This window comes from Lepidochelys kempii, chromosome 10 (genome assembly GCF_965140285.1).
Source record: "Lepidochelys kempii isolate rLepKem1 chromosome 10, rLepKem1.hap1, whole genome shotgun sequence".
Classification (NCBI taxonomy): domain Eukaryota; kingdom Metazoa; phylum Chordata; order Testudines; family Cheloniidae; genus Lepidochelys; species Lepidochelys kempii.
Window position 1 is genome coordinate 60,471,484 of NC_136389.1, and position 24,663 is coordinate 60,496,146.

General features: G+C 41.6%; 1 protein-coding gene across 8 annotated transcripts in view; it reads left to right on the top strand.

Annotated features, from left to right (window-relative positions):
• The first annotated feature begins 4,960 nt into the window (after positions 1-4,960).
• Positions 4,961-24,663, top strand: part of CCPG1 (cell cycle progression 1) — a 65,959-nt gene continuing 46,256 nt past the window's right edge. For 2 of the 8 annotated variants that reach the window (XM_073303801.2, XM_073303800.2), the window contains exon 1: positions 21,077-21,522. In XM_073303801.2, the coding sequence (XP_073159902.1) occupies positions 21,435-21,522 (88 nt within the window). In that variant the 5' untranslated portion in view covers positions 21,077-21,434. Of the gene's footprint in view, positions 5,155-5,416; positions 5,550-21,076; positions 21,523-24,663 lie in introns of those variants that run through there. The other 6 variants (XM_073303798.2, XM_073303803.2, XM_073303804.2 and 3 more) reach the window with 5 other exon arrangements.

Below are 24,663 nucleotides of genomic sequence, written 5' to 3' on the forward strand. Positions count from 1 at the left end.
GGTGCTTGGGCAGCATGCAGAGCTCTGTGGCCCCTCTGCCTGGGAGCCGGACCTGCTGCTGGCCGCTTCCGGGGTGCAGTGCAGTGTCAGAACAGGTAGGGATTACTAGTTTTTACTGGCCGGCTGCCAGCAAGGTGACCCAGTGCCTTGCATTCCAGGTCACAACCCAAAGTTTGAAAACTACTGCTATAGACCCTTTGTCTAATCCTATTCTGATTCTATAATTCGGAACTAGACAACTGCTAGACGTGGCAGTCCTTGGATGAGCTATTCTAACCAAGATCTGATGTGGCTGTCAAAGGTGAAAAGTTCCCTCATTTTTTCAAATATGGCATAAGATTGATGCCTTGCTGAGATTTCCAGCTTCACTAAAACAGTCTAATCTGTGTATGCATTACTGCTTGGCTCAAGACAGTGTGATGTGGAGGAGGAATGAGCACAAGGTCCAGCGTCAGGAGGCTTAATGCTGGTTCTGCTATTGCCTTGTGGCATGGCTTGAGCAAATCACTTCCTGTACTTTGTTGTGCTTCCTCATCTGTAAAATAGGGATATTAATGTTTACTCAACTATTTCACAGTGGTGTTGCAAAGATTAGGCCTTTTCTACACTCTTGAATATCCTTTATTGGAGACATTTTTTTTATTTCAGAAGGTGGAGAAAGCTACTAGGGGAGAGGCTGTTCTAGATTTGATTTTGACAAATAGGGAAGAACTGGATGAGAATTTGAAAGTGAAAGGCAGTTTGTATGAAAGTGATCATGAAGTGGTAGAGTTCATGATTCTAAGGAATGGTAAGAGGGAGAACAGCAAAATAAAGACAATGGATTTCAAGAAGAGAGACTTTAGCAAACTCAGGGAGTTGGTAGGTAAGATCCCATGGGAAGCAAGACTAAGAGGAAAAACAATTGAAGACAGCTGGCAGTTTTTCAAAGAGACATTATTAAGGGCACAAAAGCAAACTATCCCACTGCATAGTAAAGATAGGCTTAACCAGGAGATCGTCAATGATCTAAAAATCAAAAAAGAGTCCTACAAAAAGTGGAAACTCGGTCAAATTACAAAGAATGAATATAAACAAAGGTATGTAGGGACAAAATTAGAAAGCCCAAGGCACAAAATGAGATCAAACTAGCTAGACACATAAAGGGTAACAAGAAAACATTCTAAAAATATATTAGAAGCAAGAGGAATATCAAGGACAGGGTAGGCCTCCTTACTCAATGGGGGGAGGGGGGTGGGACAATAACAGAAAATGTGGAAATGGTAGAGGTGCTTAATGACTTTTTTGTTTTGGTTTTCACCAAGAATGTTGGTGGTGACTGAATGTCTAACATGGTGAATACCAGTGAAAAGGAGGTAGGATCAGAAGAGACTAAAATAGGGAAAGAACAAGTTAAAAATTACTTGGATAAATTAGATGTCTTCAAGTCACCAGGGCCTGATGAAATGCATCCTAGAATACTCAAGGAGCTGACTGATGAGATATTTGAGCCATTAGCGATTATCTTTGAAAAGTCATGGAAGACGGGAGAGATTCCAGAAGACTGGAAAAGGGCAAATACAGTGCCCATCTATAAAAAGGGAAATAAGGACAACCCAGAGAATTACAGACCAGTCAGATAAACTTCTGTACCTGGAAAGATAATGGAGCAAATAATTAAGCAATCAGTTTACAAACATCTAGAAGATAATAAGGTGATAAGTAAAGGTCAGCATGGATTTATCAAGAACAAATCATGTCAAACCAACTTGATGGCTTTCTTTGACAGGGTAACAAGCATTGTGGATGGGGGGGAAGTGGTAGATGTGGTATATCTTGACTTTAGTAAGGCTTTTGATACTGTCTCACATGCCCTTCTCATAAACAAACTAGGGAAATACAACCTAGATGGAGCTACGAGAAGGTGGGTGCATAACTGGTTGAAAAATCGTTCCCAGAGAGTAGTTATCAGTAGTTCACAGTCATGCTGGAAGGACTTAACGACTGGGGTCCCACAGGGATCAGTTCTGGGTCCGATTCTATTCAATATCTTCATCAATAATTTAGATAATGGCATACAAAGTACACTTATAACGTTTGCGGACAATACCAAGATGGGAGGGGTCGCAAGTGCTTTGGGGGATAGCATTAAAATTCAAAATGATCTGGAGAAATGTCTGAAGTAAATAGGATGAAATTCAATAAGGACAAATGCAAAGTATTCCATTTACGAAGGAACAGTCAGTTGCACACATACAAAGTGGGAAATGACTGCCTAGGAAGGAGTATTGTGGAAAGGGATCTGGGGGTAATAGTAGATCACAAGCTAAATATGAGTCAACAGTGTAACACTGTTGCAAAAAAAGCCAACATCATTCTGGGATGTATTAGCAGGCGTGTTGTAAGGAAGACATGAGAATCATAGAACTGGAAGGGACCTGGAAGGCAGGACTAAGTATTATCTAGACCATCCCTGACAGGTGTTTTACCAACCTGCTCTTAAAAATCCCCAATGACGGAGATTCCACAACCTCCCTAGGTAATTTAGTCTAGCACTAAAGAAGTAATTCTTCCGCTCTACTCTGTGCTGATTAGGCCTCAACTGGAGTACTGTGTCCAGTTCTGGATGCCATATTTCAGGAAGGATGTGGACAAATTGGAGAGAGACCAGAGAAGAGCAACAAACATGATTAAAGGTCTAGAAAACATGACCTATGAGGGAAGACTGAAAAAATCAGATTTATTTAGTCTGGAAAAGAGAAGACAGGGGGGAGGGGGAGGATATAACAGTTTTCAAGTATGTAAAAGGTTGTTACAAGGAGGGAGAAAAATCTTTTTCCTTAACCTCTGAGGATAGGACAAGAAGCAATGGGCTTAAATTTTAGCAAGGGAGCTTTGGGTTGGACATTAGGAAAAACTTCCTAACTGTCAGGGTGGTTAAGCACTGGAATAAATTGCCTAGGGAGGTTGTGAAATTTCCATCATTGGAGATTTTTAAGAGCAGGTCAGACAAACACCTGTCAGGAATGGTCTAGAGAATACTTAGTTCTGTCATGAGTGCAGGACACTGGACTAGATGACTTCTCAAGGTCCTTTCCAGTCTTATGATTCAGCAATCAATGGCCAGCACTAGGCATAGGACTCAATACCAGTGCAACTAAGTAGAACTAGACAAGGACAAGCTGCGGTTTGCACCCTTCATTACTGACGTGGGGCTACTCCTGAGTGTACAGAGGCCTGAATATCTATCCAGTGATTTGAACATGTATAAAATCATATCAGTGCAAAATTGCTGCCTTTATAAGAGAATATAAGGGGTTGCCACATTTACTTTACCAACCTTTTCTAACTGGTAAGTGTTATATGAAAGGTAAGCTAAGTGCTGATTTTCTATTTTATTTATTTATTTTTAAATGCATGATAACAGACGACTCTAGAGAAGAAAACTACTGAAATGCCAGTCCTATGAACTTTTCTATACTGCTGTTCTTCAAATGAAGTTGACAAAAGGATAGTTCCCCCCCCCCCCACCAAGGCGTGTGTGTACTAAGGATTCACTTGCTGAACTTCTGTATTTCTATAAACAACTGTTTTGCTGTGGAGTTTAGATAGGTGGTTTAGTAATTTTTTTTCAGAGAGAGGGCAATTTCTACTGTTTGAACTGACAAAACAGATCCCTTGTCAATATATTTTTAAAATCTATATTCTAAATTTCTCAAGTGAAAGGTTTGGTGTTTTCTTTGATTTCCCTTTTCTAACGAGTATGTAACTTGCATATTAACTCCTGCCTACCATTCACAAAAAAAGCCTTACCAAAACAAGACACTCTACTGTACACTTCTCCCCCTAGGGAGAGGATGAGAGAACATGTATGACGGATGTTAGTCATGTGATTTAATGCATGACGGGAGGGTGTGCTATACTATGGTGATGTAAGAACTGATCCAGAATTGTATTCATTCATTTTGATGAAATAAGTCATTCCAGCCTGGTGCCCTTTAGAGGTTCAGCTGGCCTGAAGAAAAGCTCTGTGTAAGCTGAAAAGCTTGTCTTTTACCAACAGAAGTTGGTCCAATAAGTTATTGCCTCACCTTGTCTCTCTAACATATAAATTCACTGGTTTAGATTAAACTTTAGGTGTAAGTGGGATACTGTCAATTTAAAAAAATCCTGAATAAACCATTAATTTACCTCTGTTGCTAATACAATGGTAGATTAAAACTGACAACACTTATCACTAATCTTTTTCCTTGTTGCATTCCTTTCAGATGAGCCAGTAAACTGGCATGAAGTCTGTAGTTTACACAGCCACTTTCACTGTCAGGTTCTCCGAGTTGCATTGGCTGTTTAATATCCGTGCCCGCTGACTGGCACTAAAAGTAAGTGCATGGGAATGTCTCGTCTCCTGATCCGATTTTGTACATGCCTGCTTTAGGTAACAGGGTTATTTTTATCCCTTTCTTCCCCATCTTTAAAATGCCGCCCAGGAGCACAGCCGGGACTTGGTGAAACAGCCAGGACACGACACGGACTTTACCCTCTCCTGCCTCCTCCAGCTGAGAAATGCGGCCTGTGCCTCCGGCTGCGGCGAGCCGGGCACGGACGGACAATCGTTTACAGCGCCAGGAGTGGGGCCGCGGCCTTACCTCACCTCTCAAGTTCTGAGACTTAACAGGCGCCAACTACCCACCGCGACAGGTCGGGCCGGCGCGCGCGCTCTGCCGCTGCTTACCACGGTCCGCCTCAGCCTGGCCGCCGGCGCCGCTGCTGCTGCTGTCCAAGGCGCTGCAGCCGGCTCTGGACAGTGGCCCCAGCTCCGCAAAGCTCAGGCGTCGGGGGCGTGCGGCGTTGCCATAGCACCAGCCCCTCAAGGAGCCGCTGACGGTTCCTTTGTTGACAAACCTCGTTGCCCTTTGACCTCTGCGCCGCCGCCCCGTTGCTGCCTGGGATCGGTAGTTCCCCTCGGGCTCGGCCCGCAGTGAGTGAGCAGCGAGCGGACTACACTTGCCAGGGTGCTGGGGCGCAGTAGCAATGCGCAGGCGCCGCTTACCCAGCTGCTGGTTGTTTGTTGTTTTGTGAAGGCATCAGGAGCTAGCGGCGCGAGCCCGTGGCGCCCCCGTCCCACGTCCTTGGCTGGCTGCGGCGGGGGGCGCCGCGCCGGGCCCGATCACTCAGGTACGAGGGGCCGCTCGGTCGAGGTGGGCGGCAGGCGACTCCTTCCTTCCTCTTTTCGCTCGGGAAGCGCATCTCGGCTTGTCCCTCAGCCCATGGTGCGACTGCGCCACCCGCTCCCCACTTGGCTCCCTAGTGACAGCGCTCCTCGGGGGGCAGCCCCTGAGCTCCCTGCCCGGGAGAGCGCTGCGCACCCCCAGCCGCCTCCCCCTTCTCCTCGTTCGGGCCCGCTGTCGGGGGAAGGGCCCTTTCGAGAGGGAGCTGCGGGCAGGGGAGCAGATAACGGGCGGGGCGCTGGTTTCTGTGCGTCAGCGAGAAGGGCCCCAGGCTGCCTCTGGGTTAGGATATGCGGCCCGGGTTTGAGAATCGGGAGCAGACAGCGTGGCTCGAGGCAGCGGGTTAGTATTTAAACGTCCGTGCTGTACGTGGGAAGCGCGTGTTTGGGCAATACCCATGTAATGACACGATCACTTATGTAACTATTCTTGCTGCCCTTTGCTATGCTTTGTAAGGGTAAATGTCAGCTTTTGGGAAGGGGGGTTCAGGATGAAGACAGCTAAGCACCTCTGCTGTTGGCAAAGGGCAGGGCCATCAGAGGGAATCCCATGGTTTTACTACTCTGTGGTGGGTGCTGGGCACTCTTTCTGGAAAACAAATTTCCTCTGCCATGTCTGCCAAATAGTGCTGCTTTTACTTTAGCCTGTTTCATCGTGGTAACGTTTAAATAAGAAATGGAATAGCAGGCCCCCCACCCCCGTGGTGAATGGGTATATACGTGTTTGTAGCATTTTGTTGGGGATTGGTCCTGCTTTGAGCAGGGGGTTGGACTAGATGACCTCCTGAGATCCCTTCCAACCCTGATATTCTGTGATTTACGGCTGAGTGCAAGAGGATCTTGAATTGCTCACTATATTGGTCAGTAAAAGGCGACACTGTTTTATTACTTTAATATATCTTATGTAGTTCAGTCAAATGAGAAATTGGCTCTTAGATCTTGAATATTATGCATTATGATTTCCCAACTTCCATCTGTTTCATCATCTCCATACAGGCTTGTGACCAATGAAATGTATTAGATTTCATAAATGATGTGATAGTTTACACTGCTGAATGTTAAGTAAGTTGTTTTGGAACCATGCTACTTTATCTGTAGCCAAAACGTCATACTTATGAGAGAAAAAACAATAATATATTAGTAGAGCACAAAACCAAATATAGAGATTGTTTTTAGTAAAGCAGTGCAGGTGCACAGACAGAACAATGTGTTCACATCATGCCCTGGGAATTCAAACAACACTAGTATCACGGTACAGTAAGTAAATTAGCATTACAGAATTGTGAGTTGTCAGAAATCTTTTCATAGAAATATGTTGATCTGAGGAAGCAGAAAATAATTGCTATTATAATTGAAGACTGCTTAGTAGAAGTAATATAAATTTGCATGAAGATCCTGCAATAGCATATTTACCTTAATTATTTATTCTGAGACTTTTTTTTGTACATCAGAAATAGGATATTCCTGTAAAACAGAATCCTTAGTTTCCCTAGCTAAAAGTGGAATATAATTAGCTAAAAATAATTACTTTTCACTATTTAGTCATTCTTCTTTGTTAACATTCATTCAGGTCTTTCTGGTCTGACAGGTCTTGTTTCAAGATGGAAGAACTTTGCAGTTATACGTAGAATGGAATTATTATTATGCTGTTTTACGTTGGATATCGGTTTTATTCCAACACTCAAATTTTGGTGAATTGGACATATAGTATTTTACATTTCTGTTGTATTACCAGTAAGAGACAGAAACCAATAGTTATCAAAAATCTTTATTTTGCACCCTGAATATTTATTTCACTTTAATGGGAGCTGCACATTGTATACAGTGATGTGAATAAACTGTTTTAAAAAGAGACTGTCAAATTTGGTTACAGCAGTCAAGACACTGTCAAATTAAGAAAATAATATTTATATATTGAATAAAATGAATTTCCTTTTACTTGTATCTAAATACTCTAAGATTAAAACTAGAAGAATGTTATTTCTTTCACTCAGTTTTCCTTTTCCTTCATATCTCTACATGCACATACCCATTTCTTTTAATCCTGTGTTAGATTTCATGCCATTACAGGAGCTTTATCTCATGTGCACCCTATAATTACCTCAAATGGCACTGACTCCTGTGGAGTTCCCCACACAACTGTGCAGTTGTGGAGAATGCAGCCAATTGCATCATAACTTCTGCTATGGGGGATGGAGCAGAATATTTTTAAGCACATTCTTTCAAGACAGAAGAACCAAGACTCTGGAAGTAGACAAACTAATTTCTACTTAATTACTGCCAACAAAATAGTAAAAAGACAGAAGGAAAATGATAGCTTTGTCATTACTGTGAAAGGTTTGGAAAACCATTACAATAGATTACATTTCTAGATAACCTCAGTTTGTAGACTGGCTGCTAATATAAATAATAATTTTCAAAAAAAATCTTCCGTCCAATTTTTTCAAGATTATGCCCTGTGTATTTTAGTTATATTTTCATCATAAGAAGCTACATATTTTAAAGTAGTTGGTTTTACAAACAAGAGTAAAATTACAGTAGTTTCACTGTTGATACCTTGGATATTGGGGTCTGATCCAAAGCCCATTGAAGTCGGTAAGAAGATGCCAGTTGATTTTATAGGGCTATAGGGGAGATTCTCCAAAGCTCACTAAATTGTAAGCTCTTTCAGGCAGGAACTGTTGTTTAATATGTTTCCTTCACTGCCTATCACAGTGGAGTACCAACCTAGTTGAGGTCTCTAGATAGTATCATAATATAAATGTCAAATAACAGTAGTAGTAATAGCTGAATGAAAGACTTGGACAGCTTTCTTAGAAGTTTGTAATATAGTATTGGTAAAACATACCGCGTTATTTCTGTTTCTGTTATTATAGGGATGTCATCTTAAAAATAACACTGAAATTTATCTATTGTTATAACACCTCAGATTACTGTAAAATAACCAAAATTAAAAAAAAAAAGATTTTTCAGTCTGTGTACTTTGTGCATTTTGTAGCAATTGGTGTATAGTCTTCTTCAGTCTTTCCCCTGTTCACATGAGTCTTTTACTGGAGGGGAAATACACAATTTTTAAAATAAGAAAATGTAATTTTGAAACCACAGGAGGACTGGGAGGGTCAGCAGCTATAGAAACTTAAACTGCTTTTAATTTTTTTTTTTTTTAAATTTACTAGATTTCAAGTTGACTGTGTCCCTTTAAGTCAGTGGTTCTCAAACTTTTGTACTGGTGACCCCTTTCATATGGCAAGCCTCTGAGTGTGACCCCTATTACAAATTAAAACCACTTTCTTATATATTTAACACCATTATAAATGCTGGAGGCAAAGCGGGGTTTGGCGTGGAGGCTGACAGCTTGCAACCCCCCATGTAATAACTTTGGCATCCTCTGAGGGGTCCCAACCCCCAGTTTGAGAACTCCTGCTTTAAGTCTTTTAGTATCAAACAGGTCGTGAATGGTAATGGCTGGACAGCTGGGTGTTGAACTTCTCCAGTCTCTCTGGTTTTGTACATTAATACCTTTAAAAGATCTCTTTGAGCAGGTATTTCATGGATGATGATAATAAAACTGCACTAGATTATTTATATGAGCTACTTAGCATTAGGCTGTATTTATGGAAGTTAATACTTTTTTTGAAAAAAAAAATTAGCAAATACTGTAAACAAGAACACAGTGGCCTTGCTTCTCACGTTCTAAAATGTGATTAATAGCTTTATGCCTCTTATCTGTAATCTAGAAGGGCACATTTAAAATAGAGAGCAAATAAATTGCTATAAAATGTAGTACGTTCAGTTGGTCCTGTAACTCCTCCATAAAACTGGCTCTCTGGAATCCACACAGAATTTGGTGTGAGTGTAGGGAAGCTCCCCTCTCCCTTCAAAAAATGTCCTACACAAAGTGTCAGTTTCCTGGAAAATCTGTGAAGTCAAACACATGTATTTCCTTGCTGCTTTGCCATGATATGGGGAATGATTTAGCACACAATTCCTTGATAGTGAAACTTTGAATCAAAGATAATATATGTAAATTTTACTATAGAAACTTGATTGCAAGAGGCAGTGCAACCCTAATCATTCATAATTTTGCTGAATACATTTTTGTCCAATTTTTAAAAACATAAGAAAACATCTAACTTTTGCATGGGAAATGCAAGAAAAACATAAAATATAAAGTTGAATGCAGTGTAGTGTATAACATATGGCTCTTTTCTGGAGTCTTCTGAAGCACATTGTGTGCAGATCTTTTGAGGATTTTTTGTAATTGAAAGAAGTGATATTTCATACAGATGATTTAAGACCTGATACATAGCATACTTTGGGCACTACATAAATAATATTTCAGAAAATGAGATATTTTCAGAAGTCTAACCACATTGTAGCTGTAACACTATTCTCTCCTCCTCCTTTCCCTGACAGCTTGGCATGTAGGTCTGATGACTATTTGAGAAGGAAATGGATTATTTTATGTAATGTAGGCATTACAATTAAAATTTGTAACCTTTCATTTAAGAATTTTTTAGAAAGCTTTAAATTATTGCTCAAGTGAATTTTATTTGGTCTAGTCCGAAGGAAGACTTCTTAATCCTATTCTTTGGCGCTGATAGGCTTGAATATGTCAGATAGGTGGAGCTAGCCTCTTCCTAAACCAGAGCCCCAGGCTGAACAGTCTTTCAGGGCTAGAACAAACTTTATGTTCTGAGCAGCTCTTTTCCTATCCAGGCTCCAAGGCCAGTTTTAGTCCCAAGCTGAGCAGGCCTCTGTCTAAGCGAAAGACCCAGGCTAAACGGACTATGAAAGTTTGGACAAGTTTTAAAACTCCTTAATCCTGCTCCCACTTAACTACAGCTAGTCAGCAATTGCTTTGAAACAAACCACTCCCTTACACACTTTTCTCATGACAACAACTTTTTTCAGGCCAACTTTGAACATGAGATGCTCTGTTCTTTATCCTAGTTCTCAAGACTAGATCTTCTTACTCATCTAACTAGTGTCCAGTTTTAATGTTATTTTTTCGGTCAGTTTAGAAACTGAGTCCTAAGTGCTATCTTTCAGAAAAGGTTGAACTGTACTATATAGCAGATGAAAGAACTTAAACTACATTACCATTTTCTACCCACATATACTTCTTTTCATGTTTTCATTCCCCTCATTTGCTTCTTGGTCTAAAATAATAAAATAAGTACTTTAAACAGTATCTTTTTCATTTCCAACTTTTCTTTCATCTGAGTTTACATTCGTATCAGCAGTCTGCTTGTACCCTAAAATTCTGAGAGGTATCTTAATCCAAATTCTCAGTGTCTATGTTGGTTTTCTAACTCAAGTACTAGAAAAGCTAAAATCATGCTTCTGTTTTTAAAGTTAGTGGAATTATCATTTTTAATACAGATTTCTGAATAGTGTCCATCAACTCAGATGAGGTCATATTTTATCCGTGCATGGATTAGCAATATAAAGTTTATTTGCAAATAAATAAAGTTGTACATATGCAAGTGGTACTTGAAATATTTTAAAATAATGTGAAGTTATTAGCAATTTTATTTTAAAACGCTGTATTAAAGAGCAATCTATTCTCCACTACCTTTTGGCTGGGGCTAGCATCTGAAGGGTGAGGTGGGTCATACTATTTAGAAATATATTAAAGATCTACTTTAAATGAAGTTGGTAAGGAAGAATAATGTTGTTTTTACTTTACTTTAAATGAGATTATTGGCAAAGGAACAACAATTCTATTTAGAGACAGTTGGTAACATTACTTTAAATGAGATTATTGGCAAAGGAACAACAATTCTATTTAGAGACAATAATTCCAGGACAGAAAACATTAAGGAGTTATGGTTATATTTAGCTTCTATTAGGTTCATAATGTTTTCTTTCTCTTTAAGTAATAGTTTTCTCAAGCCACGTACTTAGCTTGGAAATTTAACAGTAAAGTTATAACTTGCAACAAACATTACATGGTATGGAAATGCACAATTTAGGGGGAACCAAACAGCCTTAACTCTACTCCCACTGTCCTCCTTTACTATCTAAATGATGAAAGGAGGTGCTTTTTTTATTAATTAGTTAGTGAACATGATTTGAAACTCTCCCATTAACACCTGATGTAGACACAATTTAACACCTTTAAGATTGTGTTCTCTGTTCCAGTCATAACCTAGATTCCCACTCCAGATTACAACACCCATAACACAATATTGTAGGTGTTACACACTGTGTATACATCAGATGCTAATGGAGTGTTTCAAATCATGCTAGATAACTAATTTGTAAAACACATTTTTTTCTTACATTGTGTGTAGGATGGGTAACAAAGTTTAAAACTTAGGCTAATACGTGTTGGAGAAATGTTTCAAGCTAAGTGCGTTAGTTTCCTTAAAATACATGTAGAAAGTACAGAATTTTTTTATTGATTTCCTCATTCTGCTTCCTTTGATAGAAACAGAATATATATGACTTCTTGCCAGGATAACTCCTCTTAAATTGGCACTAGTATGGGGGTGCATAGGCGCCGACTCCATGCTCTGCACCCACCAGGAACCAAGCTCCCGTCACCCCCCAGCCCATCTCTTCCTTCTCCTCCCCCACCCCTGAGTGCGCTGCGTCCCCGCTGCTCTGCCTACTTCCCAAGCGTTTCCCACCCAGCTGCCGCCAAACAGCTGTTTGGCAGCCTTAGCACACTCCGGGAGGGAGGAGGAGGAGCGGAAATGTGGCGCGCTCAGGGGAGGAGATGGGGAAGAGGTGGGGCCGGAGTGGGGATTTGGGGAAGGAGTTGGAATAGGGGCAGGGAGGAGGCAGAGTTGGGGTGGGGACTTTGGGGAAGGGGTTGAAATGGGGGCGGAGAAGGGGTGAGTGGGGGCGGGGCCTCATGGAATGGGTAGATTGGGGGCGGGGCCGGGGGCAGAGTGGGGGTCAAACACCCATGGGAAAGAGGGGAAGTCAGCGCCTATCTCGGGGTGTGGTAAACCAAAAACATACACCACCATTTAAGCTAGATTCTAATATGGCTTGAGACACAGACCGACTACAACTAGCACACAGTTTGATTGAACTCATCTTACCTTACTACATAATTATTTTCCTATATAGTCTGTATTTCCCTTTCCCAATCTATTTACTCTTTTTACATGAAAACAGGAGCTTTTATTCCTTGTTTTGTTCTGCTTCCTTGGTCACTTGTACCTCACTTGAAGTCCTAATCCTTTGACATCACGATTGGTTGCTGTGGTGATGATTATAATGTCTCAGACAGGGTTATGGCTTGTGATACAGGGTTACCCAATCCCAGAGCTTTCATCATAAAAATACATGCACTCCCTGAAAAAATTGCAGTTTGTTTATTTTAACAAAACAACAGGGTAAGAATGGGGAAAAATAATGCACAAACCATATGTTAGAACTCTCTTCCTCTTTCTTCCCCCCCACCCCTCAAGTAGACCTTGGATATGCTCAGTTCATCCTTTATCAGCATCTTCTGCTAATGTCTTCTTTTTTACTCAGACAAGGACTTCTCTTAAAGGGTAAGAGTTCACTTATATTTCCTCTCCACAAAATCACTAGAAAAAAAGAAATAAAATAAAACAGATGTACACTGGACAGACAGGCGGTCACATACAAATTTCAAGACCTTATTACGAAACATGGAGACCCTAGAGCTTCATTACAAAACGTCTGTAAGAATTTAACGTGGTCAAAACAATGTAATTGTCCCTAACCTTGGCCCGAGCCAGGGCTGACCTGTTTTTGCTGAAATTTTCCCAAAAATTCAGTGAGAGGCAGACACTTGGCATAGAAATGTTAGTTCTTATGGTTAAAGTTTGGCAAAGTTACAAACCATTGAAAACAGGGTCTTATAGTTATAAATGTTGGGTAACTTTAATTGTAGGTGTTGCTACCTGTAATACACCTGAACATGCAATATATACACACACAGAGAGTTGAGTACTGGACACATGCATACTTTTGCATGCTGAATAATATAAATAAGTAGAGCTCTTAATAGAATGATTTTAAAAATCTTAGTAGTCTTCTAAATGCATTATTGGGGGTTTTTATTTTTTAACATGATGCACATTTATGTAGCATGCAAAAGTATCCATTTGCTGAATACCTTCAACAGTAAGTGAAAAAAGAAAAAGAGTACTTGTGGCACCCTGGAGACTAACAAATTTATTTGAGCATAAGCTTTTGTGAGCTACAGCTCACTTCATCGGATGCATTCAGAGGAAAATACAGTGGGGAGATTTATATACACAGAGAACATGAAACAATGGGTGTTACCATGCACACTGTAATGAGAGTGATCACTTAAGGTGAGCTATTACCAGCAGGAGAGCAGGAGAGGGGCGGGGGGGGGGGAACCTTTTGTAGTGATAATCAAGGTGGGCCATTTCCAGCAGTTGACAAGAACGTCTGAGGAACGATGAGGGGTGGGGGAGGGATAGTTTTACTTTGTGTAATGACCCATCCACTCCCAGTCTTTATTCAAGCCTAAGTTAATTGTATAAAACTCGTACAGATACAGACAGACAGACATCTTCCTTTCCAAATGCAAACAGATGGACATCATACCAAAAGGACTGAAGGTAAAAAATCTATTACAATCTACATACCACACACACTATGCTGACAGCTTGTGCCACACGCTCTCAAAGAAACTGCAGAACCACCTGATTAACATCCTCTACAGCAAACAGGGAAAGATTAAGAATGAGCTCTCAAAACTGGATACTCTCATGAAAGAACAACCTTCCACACTAACTTCATCATGGCTGGACTTTACAAATACTAGACAAACGATTTACAACACATACTTTGCTTCTCTACAAAAGAAAAAGGACACTAAACTATCTAAACTATTACATGCCACAAGGTGCCACAACAATGGTTCCCTTAACCCACCCAGCTATATTGTTAATATATCCAACTATACTCTTAGCCCAGCAGAAGAATCTGTCCTATCTCGGGGCCTCTCCTGCCCCTCCACTCCCACGAACATGATACACTACAGTTCTGTGGTGACCTAGAATCCTATTTTTGACGTCTCCGACTCAAGGAATATTTCCAACACACCTCTGAACAACATAATAACCCACAGAGACCTTCCTACCAAGACTACAAAAAGAAGGATTCTGGACGCCTCCTGAAGGTCGAAACAACAGACTAGACTTCTACATAGAGTGCTTCTGCCGACGTGCACGGCCTGAAATTATGGAAAAGCAGCATCACTTGCCCCATAACTTCAGCTGTGCAGAACACAATGCCATCCACAGCCTCAGAAACAACTCTGACACCATAATCAAAAAGGCTGACAAAGAAGGTGCTGTCGTCATCATGAATAGGTCGGAATATGAACAAGAGGCTGCTAGGCAGCTCTCCAACACCACTTTCTACAAGCCATTACCCTCTGATCCCACGGAGGGTTACCAAAAGAAACTACACCGTTTGCTCAAGAAACTCCCTGAAAAAGCACAAGAACAAATCCGCACAGATACACCCCTGGAACCCCGACCTGGGGTATTCTATCTGCTACCCAAGATCCATAAACCTGGAAATCCTGGACATCCCATCATCTCAGGCATTGGCCCCCTGACAGCAGGATTGTCTGGCTATCCAAGACTCCCTCCTCAGGCCCTACGCTACCAGCACTCCCAGCTATCTTCGAGACACCACCGACTTCCTGAGGAAACTACAATCCATCGATGATCTTCCTGAAAACACCGTGCTGGCCACTATAGATGTAGAAGCCCTCTACACCAACCTTCCACACAAAGATGGACTACAAGCCGTCAGGAACAGTATCCCGATAATGTCATAGCAAACCTGGTGGCTGAACTTTGTGACTTTGTCCTCACCCATAAGTATTTCACATTTGGGGACAATGTATACCTTCAAATCAGCGGCACAGCTATGGGTACCCGTATGGCCCCACAGTATGCCAACATTTTTATGGCTGACTTAGAACAACGCTTCCTCAGCTCTCGTCCCCTAATGCCCCTACTCTACTTGCGCTATACTGATGACAACTTCATCATCTGGACCCATGGAAAAGAAGCCCTTGAGGAATTCCACCATGATTTCAACAGTTTCCATCCTACCATCCACCTCAGCCTGGACCAGTCCACACAAGAGATCCACTTCCTGGACACTATGGTGCTAATAAGCAATGGTCACCTAAACACCACCCTATACCAACCCCTCAGACAGAGACAAACACCTACAAGATCTCTATCAAGCATTCTTACAACTACAATAGCCACCTGCTGAAGTGAAGAAACAGATTGACAGAGCCAGAAGAGTACCCAGAAGTCACCTACTACAGGACAGGCCCAACAAAGAAAATAACAGAACGCCACTAGCCATCACCTTCAGCCCCCAACTAAAACCTCTCCAGTGCATCATCAAGGATCTACAACCTATCCTGAAGGACAGCCCATCACTCTCACAGTTCTTGGAAGACAGGCCAGTCCTTGCTTACAGACAGCCCCCCAACCTGAAGCTAATACTCACGAGCAACCACACACTACACAACAGAACCACTAGCCCAGGAACCTGTCTTTGCAACAAAGCCCGTTGCCAACTGTGTCCACATATCTATTCAGGGGTACCATCATAGGGCCTAATCACATCAGCCACACTATCAGAGGCTCGTTCACCGGCACATCTACCAATGTGATATATGCCATCATGTGCCAGCAATGCCCCTCTGCCATGTACATTGGTCAAACTGGACAGTCTCTACATAAAAGAATAAATGGACACAAATCAGACATCAAGAATTATGACATTCAAAAACCAGTTGGAGAACACTTCAAACTCTTTGGTCACTCGATTACAGACCTAAAAGTGGCAATTCTTCAACAAAAAAACCTTCAAAAACAGAGTTCAAGGAGAGACTGCGGAATTGGAATTAATTTGCAAACTATATACAATTAACTTAGGCTTGAATAGAAACTGGGAGTGGATGGGTCATTACACAAAGTAAAACTATTTCCCCATGTTTATTCCCCCACTCCCCCCCGCCACCGTTCCTCAGATGTTCTTGTCAACTGCTGGAAATGGCCCACCTTGATTATCACTACAAAAGGTCCCCCCACCCCACCTCACCCCCCCGCCATCCCCCTCTCCCTCGCTCTCCTGCTGGTAATAGCTCACCGTAAGTGATCACTCTCGTTACAGTGTGTATGGTAACATCCATTGTTTCATATTCTCTCTGTATATAAATCTCGCCACTGTATTTTCCACTGAATGCGTCCGATGAAGTGAGCTGTAGCTCACAAAAGCTTGTACTCAGATAAATTTGTTAGTCTCTAAGGTGCCACAAGTACTCCTTTTCTTTTTGCGAATACAGACTAACACGGCTGCTACTCTGAAACCAGTAAGTGGAAAGTGTTGCTGTATTTTGGAAACAGCAATAGTGTAAGGTTGTAACTTGATCCATTTTTTTTATTAGTAGCAAATATACTAGTACAGTTGATTACCCAGGGCCACAATTTGAACTGCATTTACTTCCTTTATTACATCTATTGGAACACAACTTCAAATTGTTTACTTAACTTAGCTCACGAAAGCTCATGCTCAAATAAATTGGTTAGTCTCTAAGGTGCCACAAGTACTCCTTTTCTTTTTGCGAATACAGACTAACACGGCTGTTACTCTGAAACCTTCCTTTAATATGTTAATGTGACCTGAGGCATACATCAGGGAGAGAAGACTAGCAGTTCTTCCTGTGCTAACTTCCTGTTTTTGTCTTTCTCTTTTTTTAATATTCGCAGAACTTGTGTCAAGTTTAAGTATATTATCTATGACCTCAGATTTACATATGGTTTCTGGATATTTTTGTTAAACTTGTTCTTGCAGTAATGTGCATTCAGTCGCTTCTGTTGATAAAGCAGTTTATATTGCAGTGGTATAAGTAGCTTGGTGTTTGTGTGTTGTGGATATGTTTTAGTTTTAATTTGATGAATATTTAAATGATTTATTGTGTAGGGTTTCAGTATGTACATCTGATTGCATTCTTACACTATTCCTGTGTAAAGATTTTTGTTCTTTTAGATATCTTTTTTTTTAATTGCTATAATATTTTACTAGTTTTGACAATCATTGTAAATATGCATAGTTTGCAGAATCTGTTCATTTAGCAATCTACATTATTTTAGTTTAGTTTGAGAATAATATAAAAAAGGATTTGACCAATTTATGGTATTTAAAAAGTTTGCTACTTTGAAGTTAGATTTAGAAGACATAGTTAACTGTGATACTGGCAAAGTCGTTTGATTAAAAAAGGGATCTCTGGCTTTTTGCTTGTTACCACTTGCAATCTAACCGAGGAAAACAAATAGTGGCAGAATAGTTAGTGTGTGGCTCTTTTGGTCTGTATGAAATGAGTTGTTTCAGTTTGCTTTGAAATTGTTGGGTATCTATTCACAGTTGGTTATTGGAACCATTGTTGGCAGTCCCAGCAGGGAAATCAAATGTTTAATGGTTTTTGGAGACTGAGGGCTTGTCTACACTGCAAAGTTTTGTTGCCCAAAACTACCTTTTGGTGACAAAACAGCAAGAGCATACACACTACAATGGGACTTTTGTCACAAAAAAACTGCTCACCCCTACAAGAGACTTTTGTCTTTTCTTCTCCCTTTATTGTCGACAAAGAGCCAGTGTAGACACTGCTGATTGTTTTGTCGAGGGAACTGGGTTCTGCCAATATCCTGCAATGCCTGTGCTGATTGCTCTGCTCAAAAGTGTTTTGATCTCTGCTGCCCTGCAGGCATGCACCCCTCCCCTTTCAAAGCTCTGGGAAGTATCCGTGTACTGTTCTGTTTGGTAAACAAACAAAGAGGGAAGCACTGGCATGCTCCTGTTCTGCCCTGCACTAGGAACGCAGCAGCAGGCAGACTGCTGCTGTAGAGGGAGGGGGACAGACTGCTGTGCTGCTTTGCCATTCCTCAGCACGGAGAGCTCACAGAGCTGCTCACGTTGCTGTTCGCAGCAGCTGGGGGGGCAGTGGGAGAACTTGGAGAGAATCCCAAGATACGGAGAGATCAGCTCTTCCTTCCCACACAGAGGTGTTTGGGTGCCCAGGGCAAAATCTGAAACTGTGCTTCCCCGCTCCAAAAAAATTACCACTGAAGGGAGGCTTTGGGTGGGGGAGTTGGAGAGTGAGCCCATCGCAGTGGTTCCTATCCTATGGGGCTGGACCCAGCTCTCTACTCGGGGCGTTGCAACTTGGCACAAAGGGTCACAGTGCCACTCATGTTTGGCCTGGCTGCCCCTGGATCATGACAGAGGGGCAGCTGGGCCAAAGCTGAGTGGTGCTTTGACCCTGTACATCTGATCACAGTGCTACTGGGTTTGCACAACCCCTGGGTAGCTCTTTTGCTGCTTTGAGCGGATGTTAGTATGACAGATTAACATGTAAAGTGTTTTTATTATGCATGCTTGATAGCAGCTTTTTCTTAGTGTTCTAATGCGCTCTCTGCACTCTTGAATGATGGGGGAGACTTTGGTCAGCGGGAAGAAAGCGGTCATGGCCCCTTTAAGGGTCCCCTATCCCTGAGGGTGGAGAGACAGGGTGATATCACCTGAGCTGAGGGCTGACTGGAAAAGGCTCCCGGCGGCCGCTTGAACCCGGGGAAGGTGGGATCTATGTACACGTGTTGCTCCAAACAGAGCCCTCCTTCACTGGGATCAGCACACGTGTCATGAGCAGTTATTCATTCCATAGGTGGCATGGTTTCCTGATAGACTGGAGTGGGAAGGCATCCTCTAAATAAGCTGAGGAGTGGAGGTTGGGGCTCCTAATTTGTGGTACAGCTAGGAGAAAACCCTTTTTCCCTAGTCCCCTTAACCGTCATATGGGGAAGGGTGGTCAGGGTTCTGGTAATGGGATGGGACCAGGTTTGGAGTGTGGGTAGGCTGACTGCATTCTTCAAACAGGTGGAAGCAATTAAGAAAGGAGCGATAACCTGTACTGTAATTTATTGTTAGATAGTTCCCAGATGAGTTGTTAACATTGCAGCCTAAGTAAAACATACTTTACATCTTGCCTGTCTTTCTGCATGGCCAGGACAATGGGTAAACATTAGCTATGATGGCTATTCCTCCCACAACTAGGCACATCTGGATCTTAGATGATAGAAGAATCGGGATCTCCATTTTCTGTCAGATCGTGACATTGTTTTATTTCCAGTAAGTCTTCTCTTGGAAGCTGTAAGGTTCTCCCCATCCCCCATTTTTTAAGCTTTTGGAACTCTTAGATTTCCACCTTACAGGGGCTACACCTTGTGGCTACGGTCCTTCTAGCCCAGGAAGACTGGAGACCATTTATGGTGGTGGGATTGCTGTATATTTATACAAGGCATTGCCTCCCACACCCATGTTTGAACAAGTGGTCACCACAGCTTTCTTAGCCCATGTTTCAGGAGTGGAAGACCAGGATTGAGACACCAACTCAGCCTTCCTACATTGCAAGACAGAGGATTTCCACAAAGTCACTCAACTAGTCTAATTTTCTTATAGTGCCTCTTCCATTCTCTAATTGCTCCCTCTTTTCCTATTCCCCTTTCTCTCCCAACTTTTCCTCTCCATTTTTCTAAATCCACCAGCATAGTTTTGGTTCAGATACTTGGTAGAGCAGCTGTGCTGTCCATGTATTGAGAAAATCTTGCAGTAACATGCATCTAACATAATACAGATGCTTATAAGGAGATGACTTGCTGGCATGACTTCTGTGTTCCTTTTGAGCTAGCATCTTTAAATTTGCTACTCTAATACATTATGGACTGCTGAGTACAGGGAAAATTACTGCGAAGAAACCAGTCTTACAATATTTCAAACATTTGAGTGCCCTTTTAAGCTACAGTCTTGAAGTAAGGTATGAATTTAATGTGTTCCACTGATAATGAGGGGCTGTTGTGAGAAAAACAAACCTGAGATTTGAAATTTATAGTAATATTAATTGTAATAGTAATACAAAAATATATATTTCCTTCTGTGATGTGGTCTTGGATATGGAGCCTCAGACTTGGGCATCTGAGATCACCAGTGTTGTTTATTGGATTTTAGCCAAGAAAATTGTCAGACATGCCAGTGTACTCCCTGCAAGTGCTGATGTTGATAGTCACTGTCACCCAAAAGATGACTGTTAATTTTATATAATTGCATCTGAATGATCTGATGATATAGCACACATGTTTTATGTTCTCATCAGAATCCTGAATAGCAATTGTTGCCAGGTGGTCATGCATTGTTTGGTATAATAGCACACTACATAGTGGCCACTCAAAGAGTAAAAAGATTAAGTGTAGAGGGAGAAGGTTTGAAGGAGACCACCAACCACATCCAAAAGATGTGGCATCAGAGAATAGGACCTCACTATTAACTAAAGTTTATTTGTCCAGGCCCATAAGGGCTTGTCTGTGCTGTGCAGTTAATCTGCAGGTTTTTGATGTACATCAGGTAACTCATAATATACCCAAGACAAAATAATAGCATGCATACAGGTTGTGTGTGCTGTCTTTCAGTTCTTATTGTGTGTACGCATGGCAGCAGCTGGCTGTGTACTAAACACATGGTGTTCTTGGTTGGACATCCTGGGATCTGTTGCTTTACTGCTGAGTAGTGTGCATCCCTGGATTTTTCTCGTTGTTAATTGTGGGATATATAGCAGAAGCCAGATGGGTTCAAATTTTTAAAAATCCCTTATTTCCATTGCCTCGGTTCCATTTTTCCTGTGTGGGTAGACTAGTGCCATTTTCGACTAGTGCCAGCGTGGACCTGACAATGTTCCATGTTGCTACTCTAGCAACTGCAAATATGTAGAGGCTGCTTGGGCTGTATTTCACCTCTCAAAGCAGATGAATTTGGCTTTGACTTTATCCACTGCACTGTCAAGCAGATGATGTGGTGATGGCAGTAGCTCTTCCACCAGCAGTTTCAGTGGGGGAGGAAGTGGGATGAGGACAAAGGAAAAAAGAGGAACAATTGAGAGTAGAAGTGGATCTTAGAGCAGCTTCACACTGCGGTGCTATTTTGAGGTTTGGGAAACAAGCATGGATTTGTGGGAAAACATCATTCTTCAGATCTGGGGATGATCAACAGTGGTGAGAGATTACAGGGTGGGGAAGGCAACCTTTTTTATGTGCTGAACTAACCCAGGAGTACACAGCTGGTGATCCATACCTGTGGAGAAGTGGGTTGCCATTGCCATCTGGAAGCTGACCATGCCTGAATGTTACCACTCCATAGCCAACCACTTCAGCATGGCAAGATCAACCGCTGGAACCATTATCATGCAGATGGGTCATTCCAAGAAAAAGGTACTGTTGCACCAGGTTATAAACCCTGGTAATGCTCAGATTATTGATGGAAATTGCACCATGGGGTTCTTAAATTGTATTGGGGAAATTGATGGGACTCATGTACCTTTTATTCCCACATGCGCATCCAGGTCTGAATTTATAAACAGGTTTATTTCTCCATGGTACTCCAGGGGCAGGTTGACCACCATGACAGGTTTACAGACATAAATGCCGGGTGATTTGTAATGGTCCATGATTCTAGAATCTTTCAGAACTCAAATTTGTTTACCTTAATGGAGGAAGGACTGCTTACCCACTATGGACATTAACGGTGTGGAGATCCCAGGAGATCCAGCTTATCCTCTGCTTCTCTGGTTAAAGAAGCCATGCACAGGCTGTTTGGACAGAAAGAAGGGATTGTTTACCACCTCAGTAATTGCAGAATGATAGTCAAACGTGCATTTGGCCATTTGAAAATAAGATGGTGCTATTTGTGAAATAGGTTGAGAGTTGCAGAAAAAAAAAATTTCCTAAGATTATAACTGCATGTTGCACAGCATTTGTGAGAGTAATGGAAAAAGCCTTACCAGCGGGTGGGAGGCTAAAGTGCAGAGACTTGCTCAGCAGTTTAAGCAGTCAACAAGATTTTCAGTAGAAAATGGAAACACTCAAGGCAATATTGTCAGGGTAGCCTATTGTTTTTATTTTATTTTCATTCTGTGACCTGAAAATTGGCAGCTGTGCATCCAGCTGTTAACCTGTGAAAGAGGGGTGGGATGGATTGTGAGTGGTTTAGTGTTTTTTATGGGCAGTGGAAGTGTGGCATTGTGGACACTCCTTATTTTACCTTGTCTTTGCCTAGCTACTTCTGTAAAACCCTATGAATTATTTCAAACTTAAGGATTTTCTGTGTAAAACATATTGATGACTCCTTATGAATGAATTTTTAAAGGCTTTTGTTGTTTAATAATCAGTATGGAACAAAAATAAACCTTTAACTGCAACAGCGGGTTCTTCTTATTAAACAATACATTAAACAGCAATCTGTTATCTAACAACTACAAAGAATTCTTTGATATTTTTTGTTTCACTATTGTTTTAAAGTACAACAGTGCAGTGCAGGACAGAACACAAAGCAGGAAGTGGTTTAAAGTTGCAGGCAAGTAGATGCCTATCTTCTGGTACTTCTTTTTCATGGGCCTTCTAAACATAAGAATGGCTGTACTGGGTCAAACAAGTAGTCCATCCAGCCCAGTATCCTGTCTTCAGACAGTAACCAATGTGAGATGCTTCAGAGGAAATTAACAGAACAGGGCAATTATCGAGTGATCCATCCTCTGTTGTTCACTCCCAGCTTTTTGCAGTTAGAAGCTTAGGATACAACATCCCCTGGCAATGAGTTCCATGGATTGACTGTGCATTGTGTGAAGTAGTACGTCCTCTATTTCTGGAGTTTGAGTGGTGAGGCTCGAAGTTACCAGAGGCTTTTGAGGGCTCACAAGAGGTGGACTATCAGATGCAACTGTTTTTGCTGCCCTGAGTTTGTGAAGGGAATGGCCTCTGGGAGCAATGCTGCAGGAATACAGCTGGGAGGAGTTACTGTTCCCAATAGCCTGTGTTTCCAGGAATTGCATAACATGGCTGGGTCCTGATTTGAATTTTGCATTGCCTGCTGCCGTAACAGCAACAGCAGCAGAATGCTGCACCAGGGCATTCTGGCTTTGTGTTGCCTCTGTATCTCCCTATCCTTTTCAGTCTTGTCTTTTGACATGGCAATGCTGTCCCTGGCAACTACCATGCTGTCTCTGGCCTCTCTCATAATCTCTCTGGAGAGCACCCTGTCATTTTCCCTCTCTGTCCTAAAATACCACCTCCACCTCTTCGTTATTTTTGTTTTTCTTTGGGGCTCTGCAGTGTGGTCCGCAAATATTTCATCCTGAGTTTTCTACTTTCTCCCATTCAGGTTAGTCAGCCACTGAGATGTTGATAAAGGCCCTGTCTGTGAGGATCTAGCCACTGCAGGTCCTGCAGTTGTGAGAGTAGGAAAAACCCACAGTGGGTTATTGTTCATATTCGAGAGAGAGTATGGTAGCATTTTTTTCATATGCATTTCTGACTTTTCTTCCCTGAGATTCTTCACAGCCTTGGAGGAATCTCAGAGATGGTAAAACTGTTCGTAGTTTTTCTTGTATTGTTTAGCATTCTGGTGGTGGCCCCTCACAGTCATCTGCTTAGCTATGTCCACAAAAAGAGCTTTATTCCGGTGGCTGACCACAAGAACTTCCTGCAGCAACAGTTCTTCTCAGATGGTGATGAGAACTAGTGTCTCAGCATGGCTCCAAGCAGCTGCACAAATCATGTTGTAGGACTTCTTGAGTAATATTGCACCAGTCAAAGCCAATGGCCAAAATCTGGCACCCTGCCAGTTTTTAAACAGGGGAAGGAACATCCTGTCATCTTCACATCAGAGCAAGGGACGGCACAGAGTTAAACAGACAGGTCAGTGATGGTTACCTGCAAAACAGTGGGATAGCCATTAGAGTCCTGACAAAGTAATATACAGCAGCATTATGTGCACATGAACAATAAACGGGACTAACTCAATTTACAGCAAATTTACTTCACTTTGAAAGAGGATTCTAGATTTTGCAATAAATGCAGAGTTAGTTCACTATAATGGATGGAGGTGTGTATTCTTAAGTTTTTTCAAAACAGACTAGTGACTTAATCCAGTTTAAACCCTCCCATGTAGACAAGTTCTTAGATCGTATTTGGTAGCCTTCTCGTACCTGACCCAAAGCTCATTCATTTTAATGAGTCTCTTTCTATTGATTTTAGTGGATTTTTTTAATAAGGCCCCTAGGTAATCCAAATATATTAACCCAGGACTGGCTAGTATCTTTCTGGATCTGTATGGAAAGCATGAATGTGTTTTGCTTTAGGTAAATTTCCTTTCTTTAAAATGGACCAAAATTTAATTATTTTGGTTTTTCAGTATTCTAAATTGATATCTGAATTGTTAATTATTAAGAATTCTTAATCTATTAGCAGTGATCAGTTCTGGTTGTTACCATATCTCTGTAGAAATCCTAAATATTTTAACATAATTTAATGAGAAAATGGAATGTTATAAAATAATTGCTAATAAATTTGGCGGTG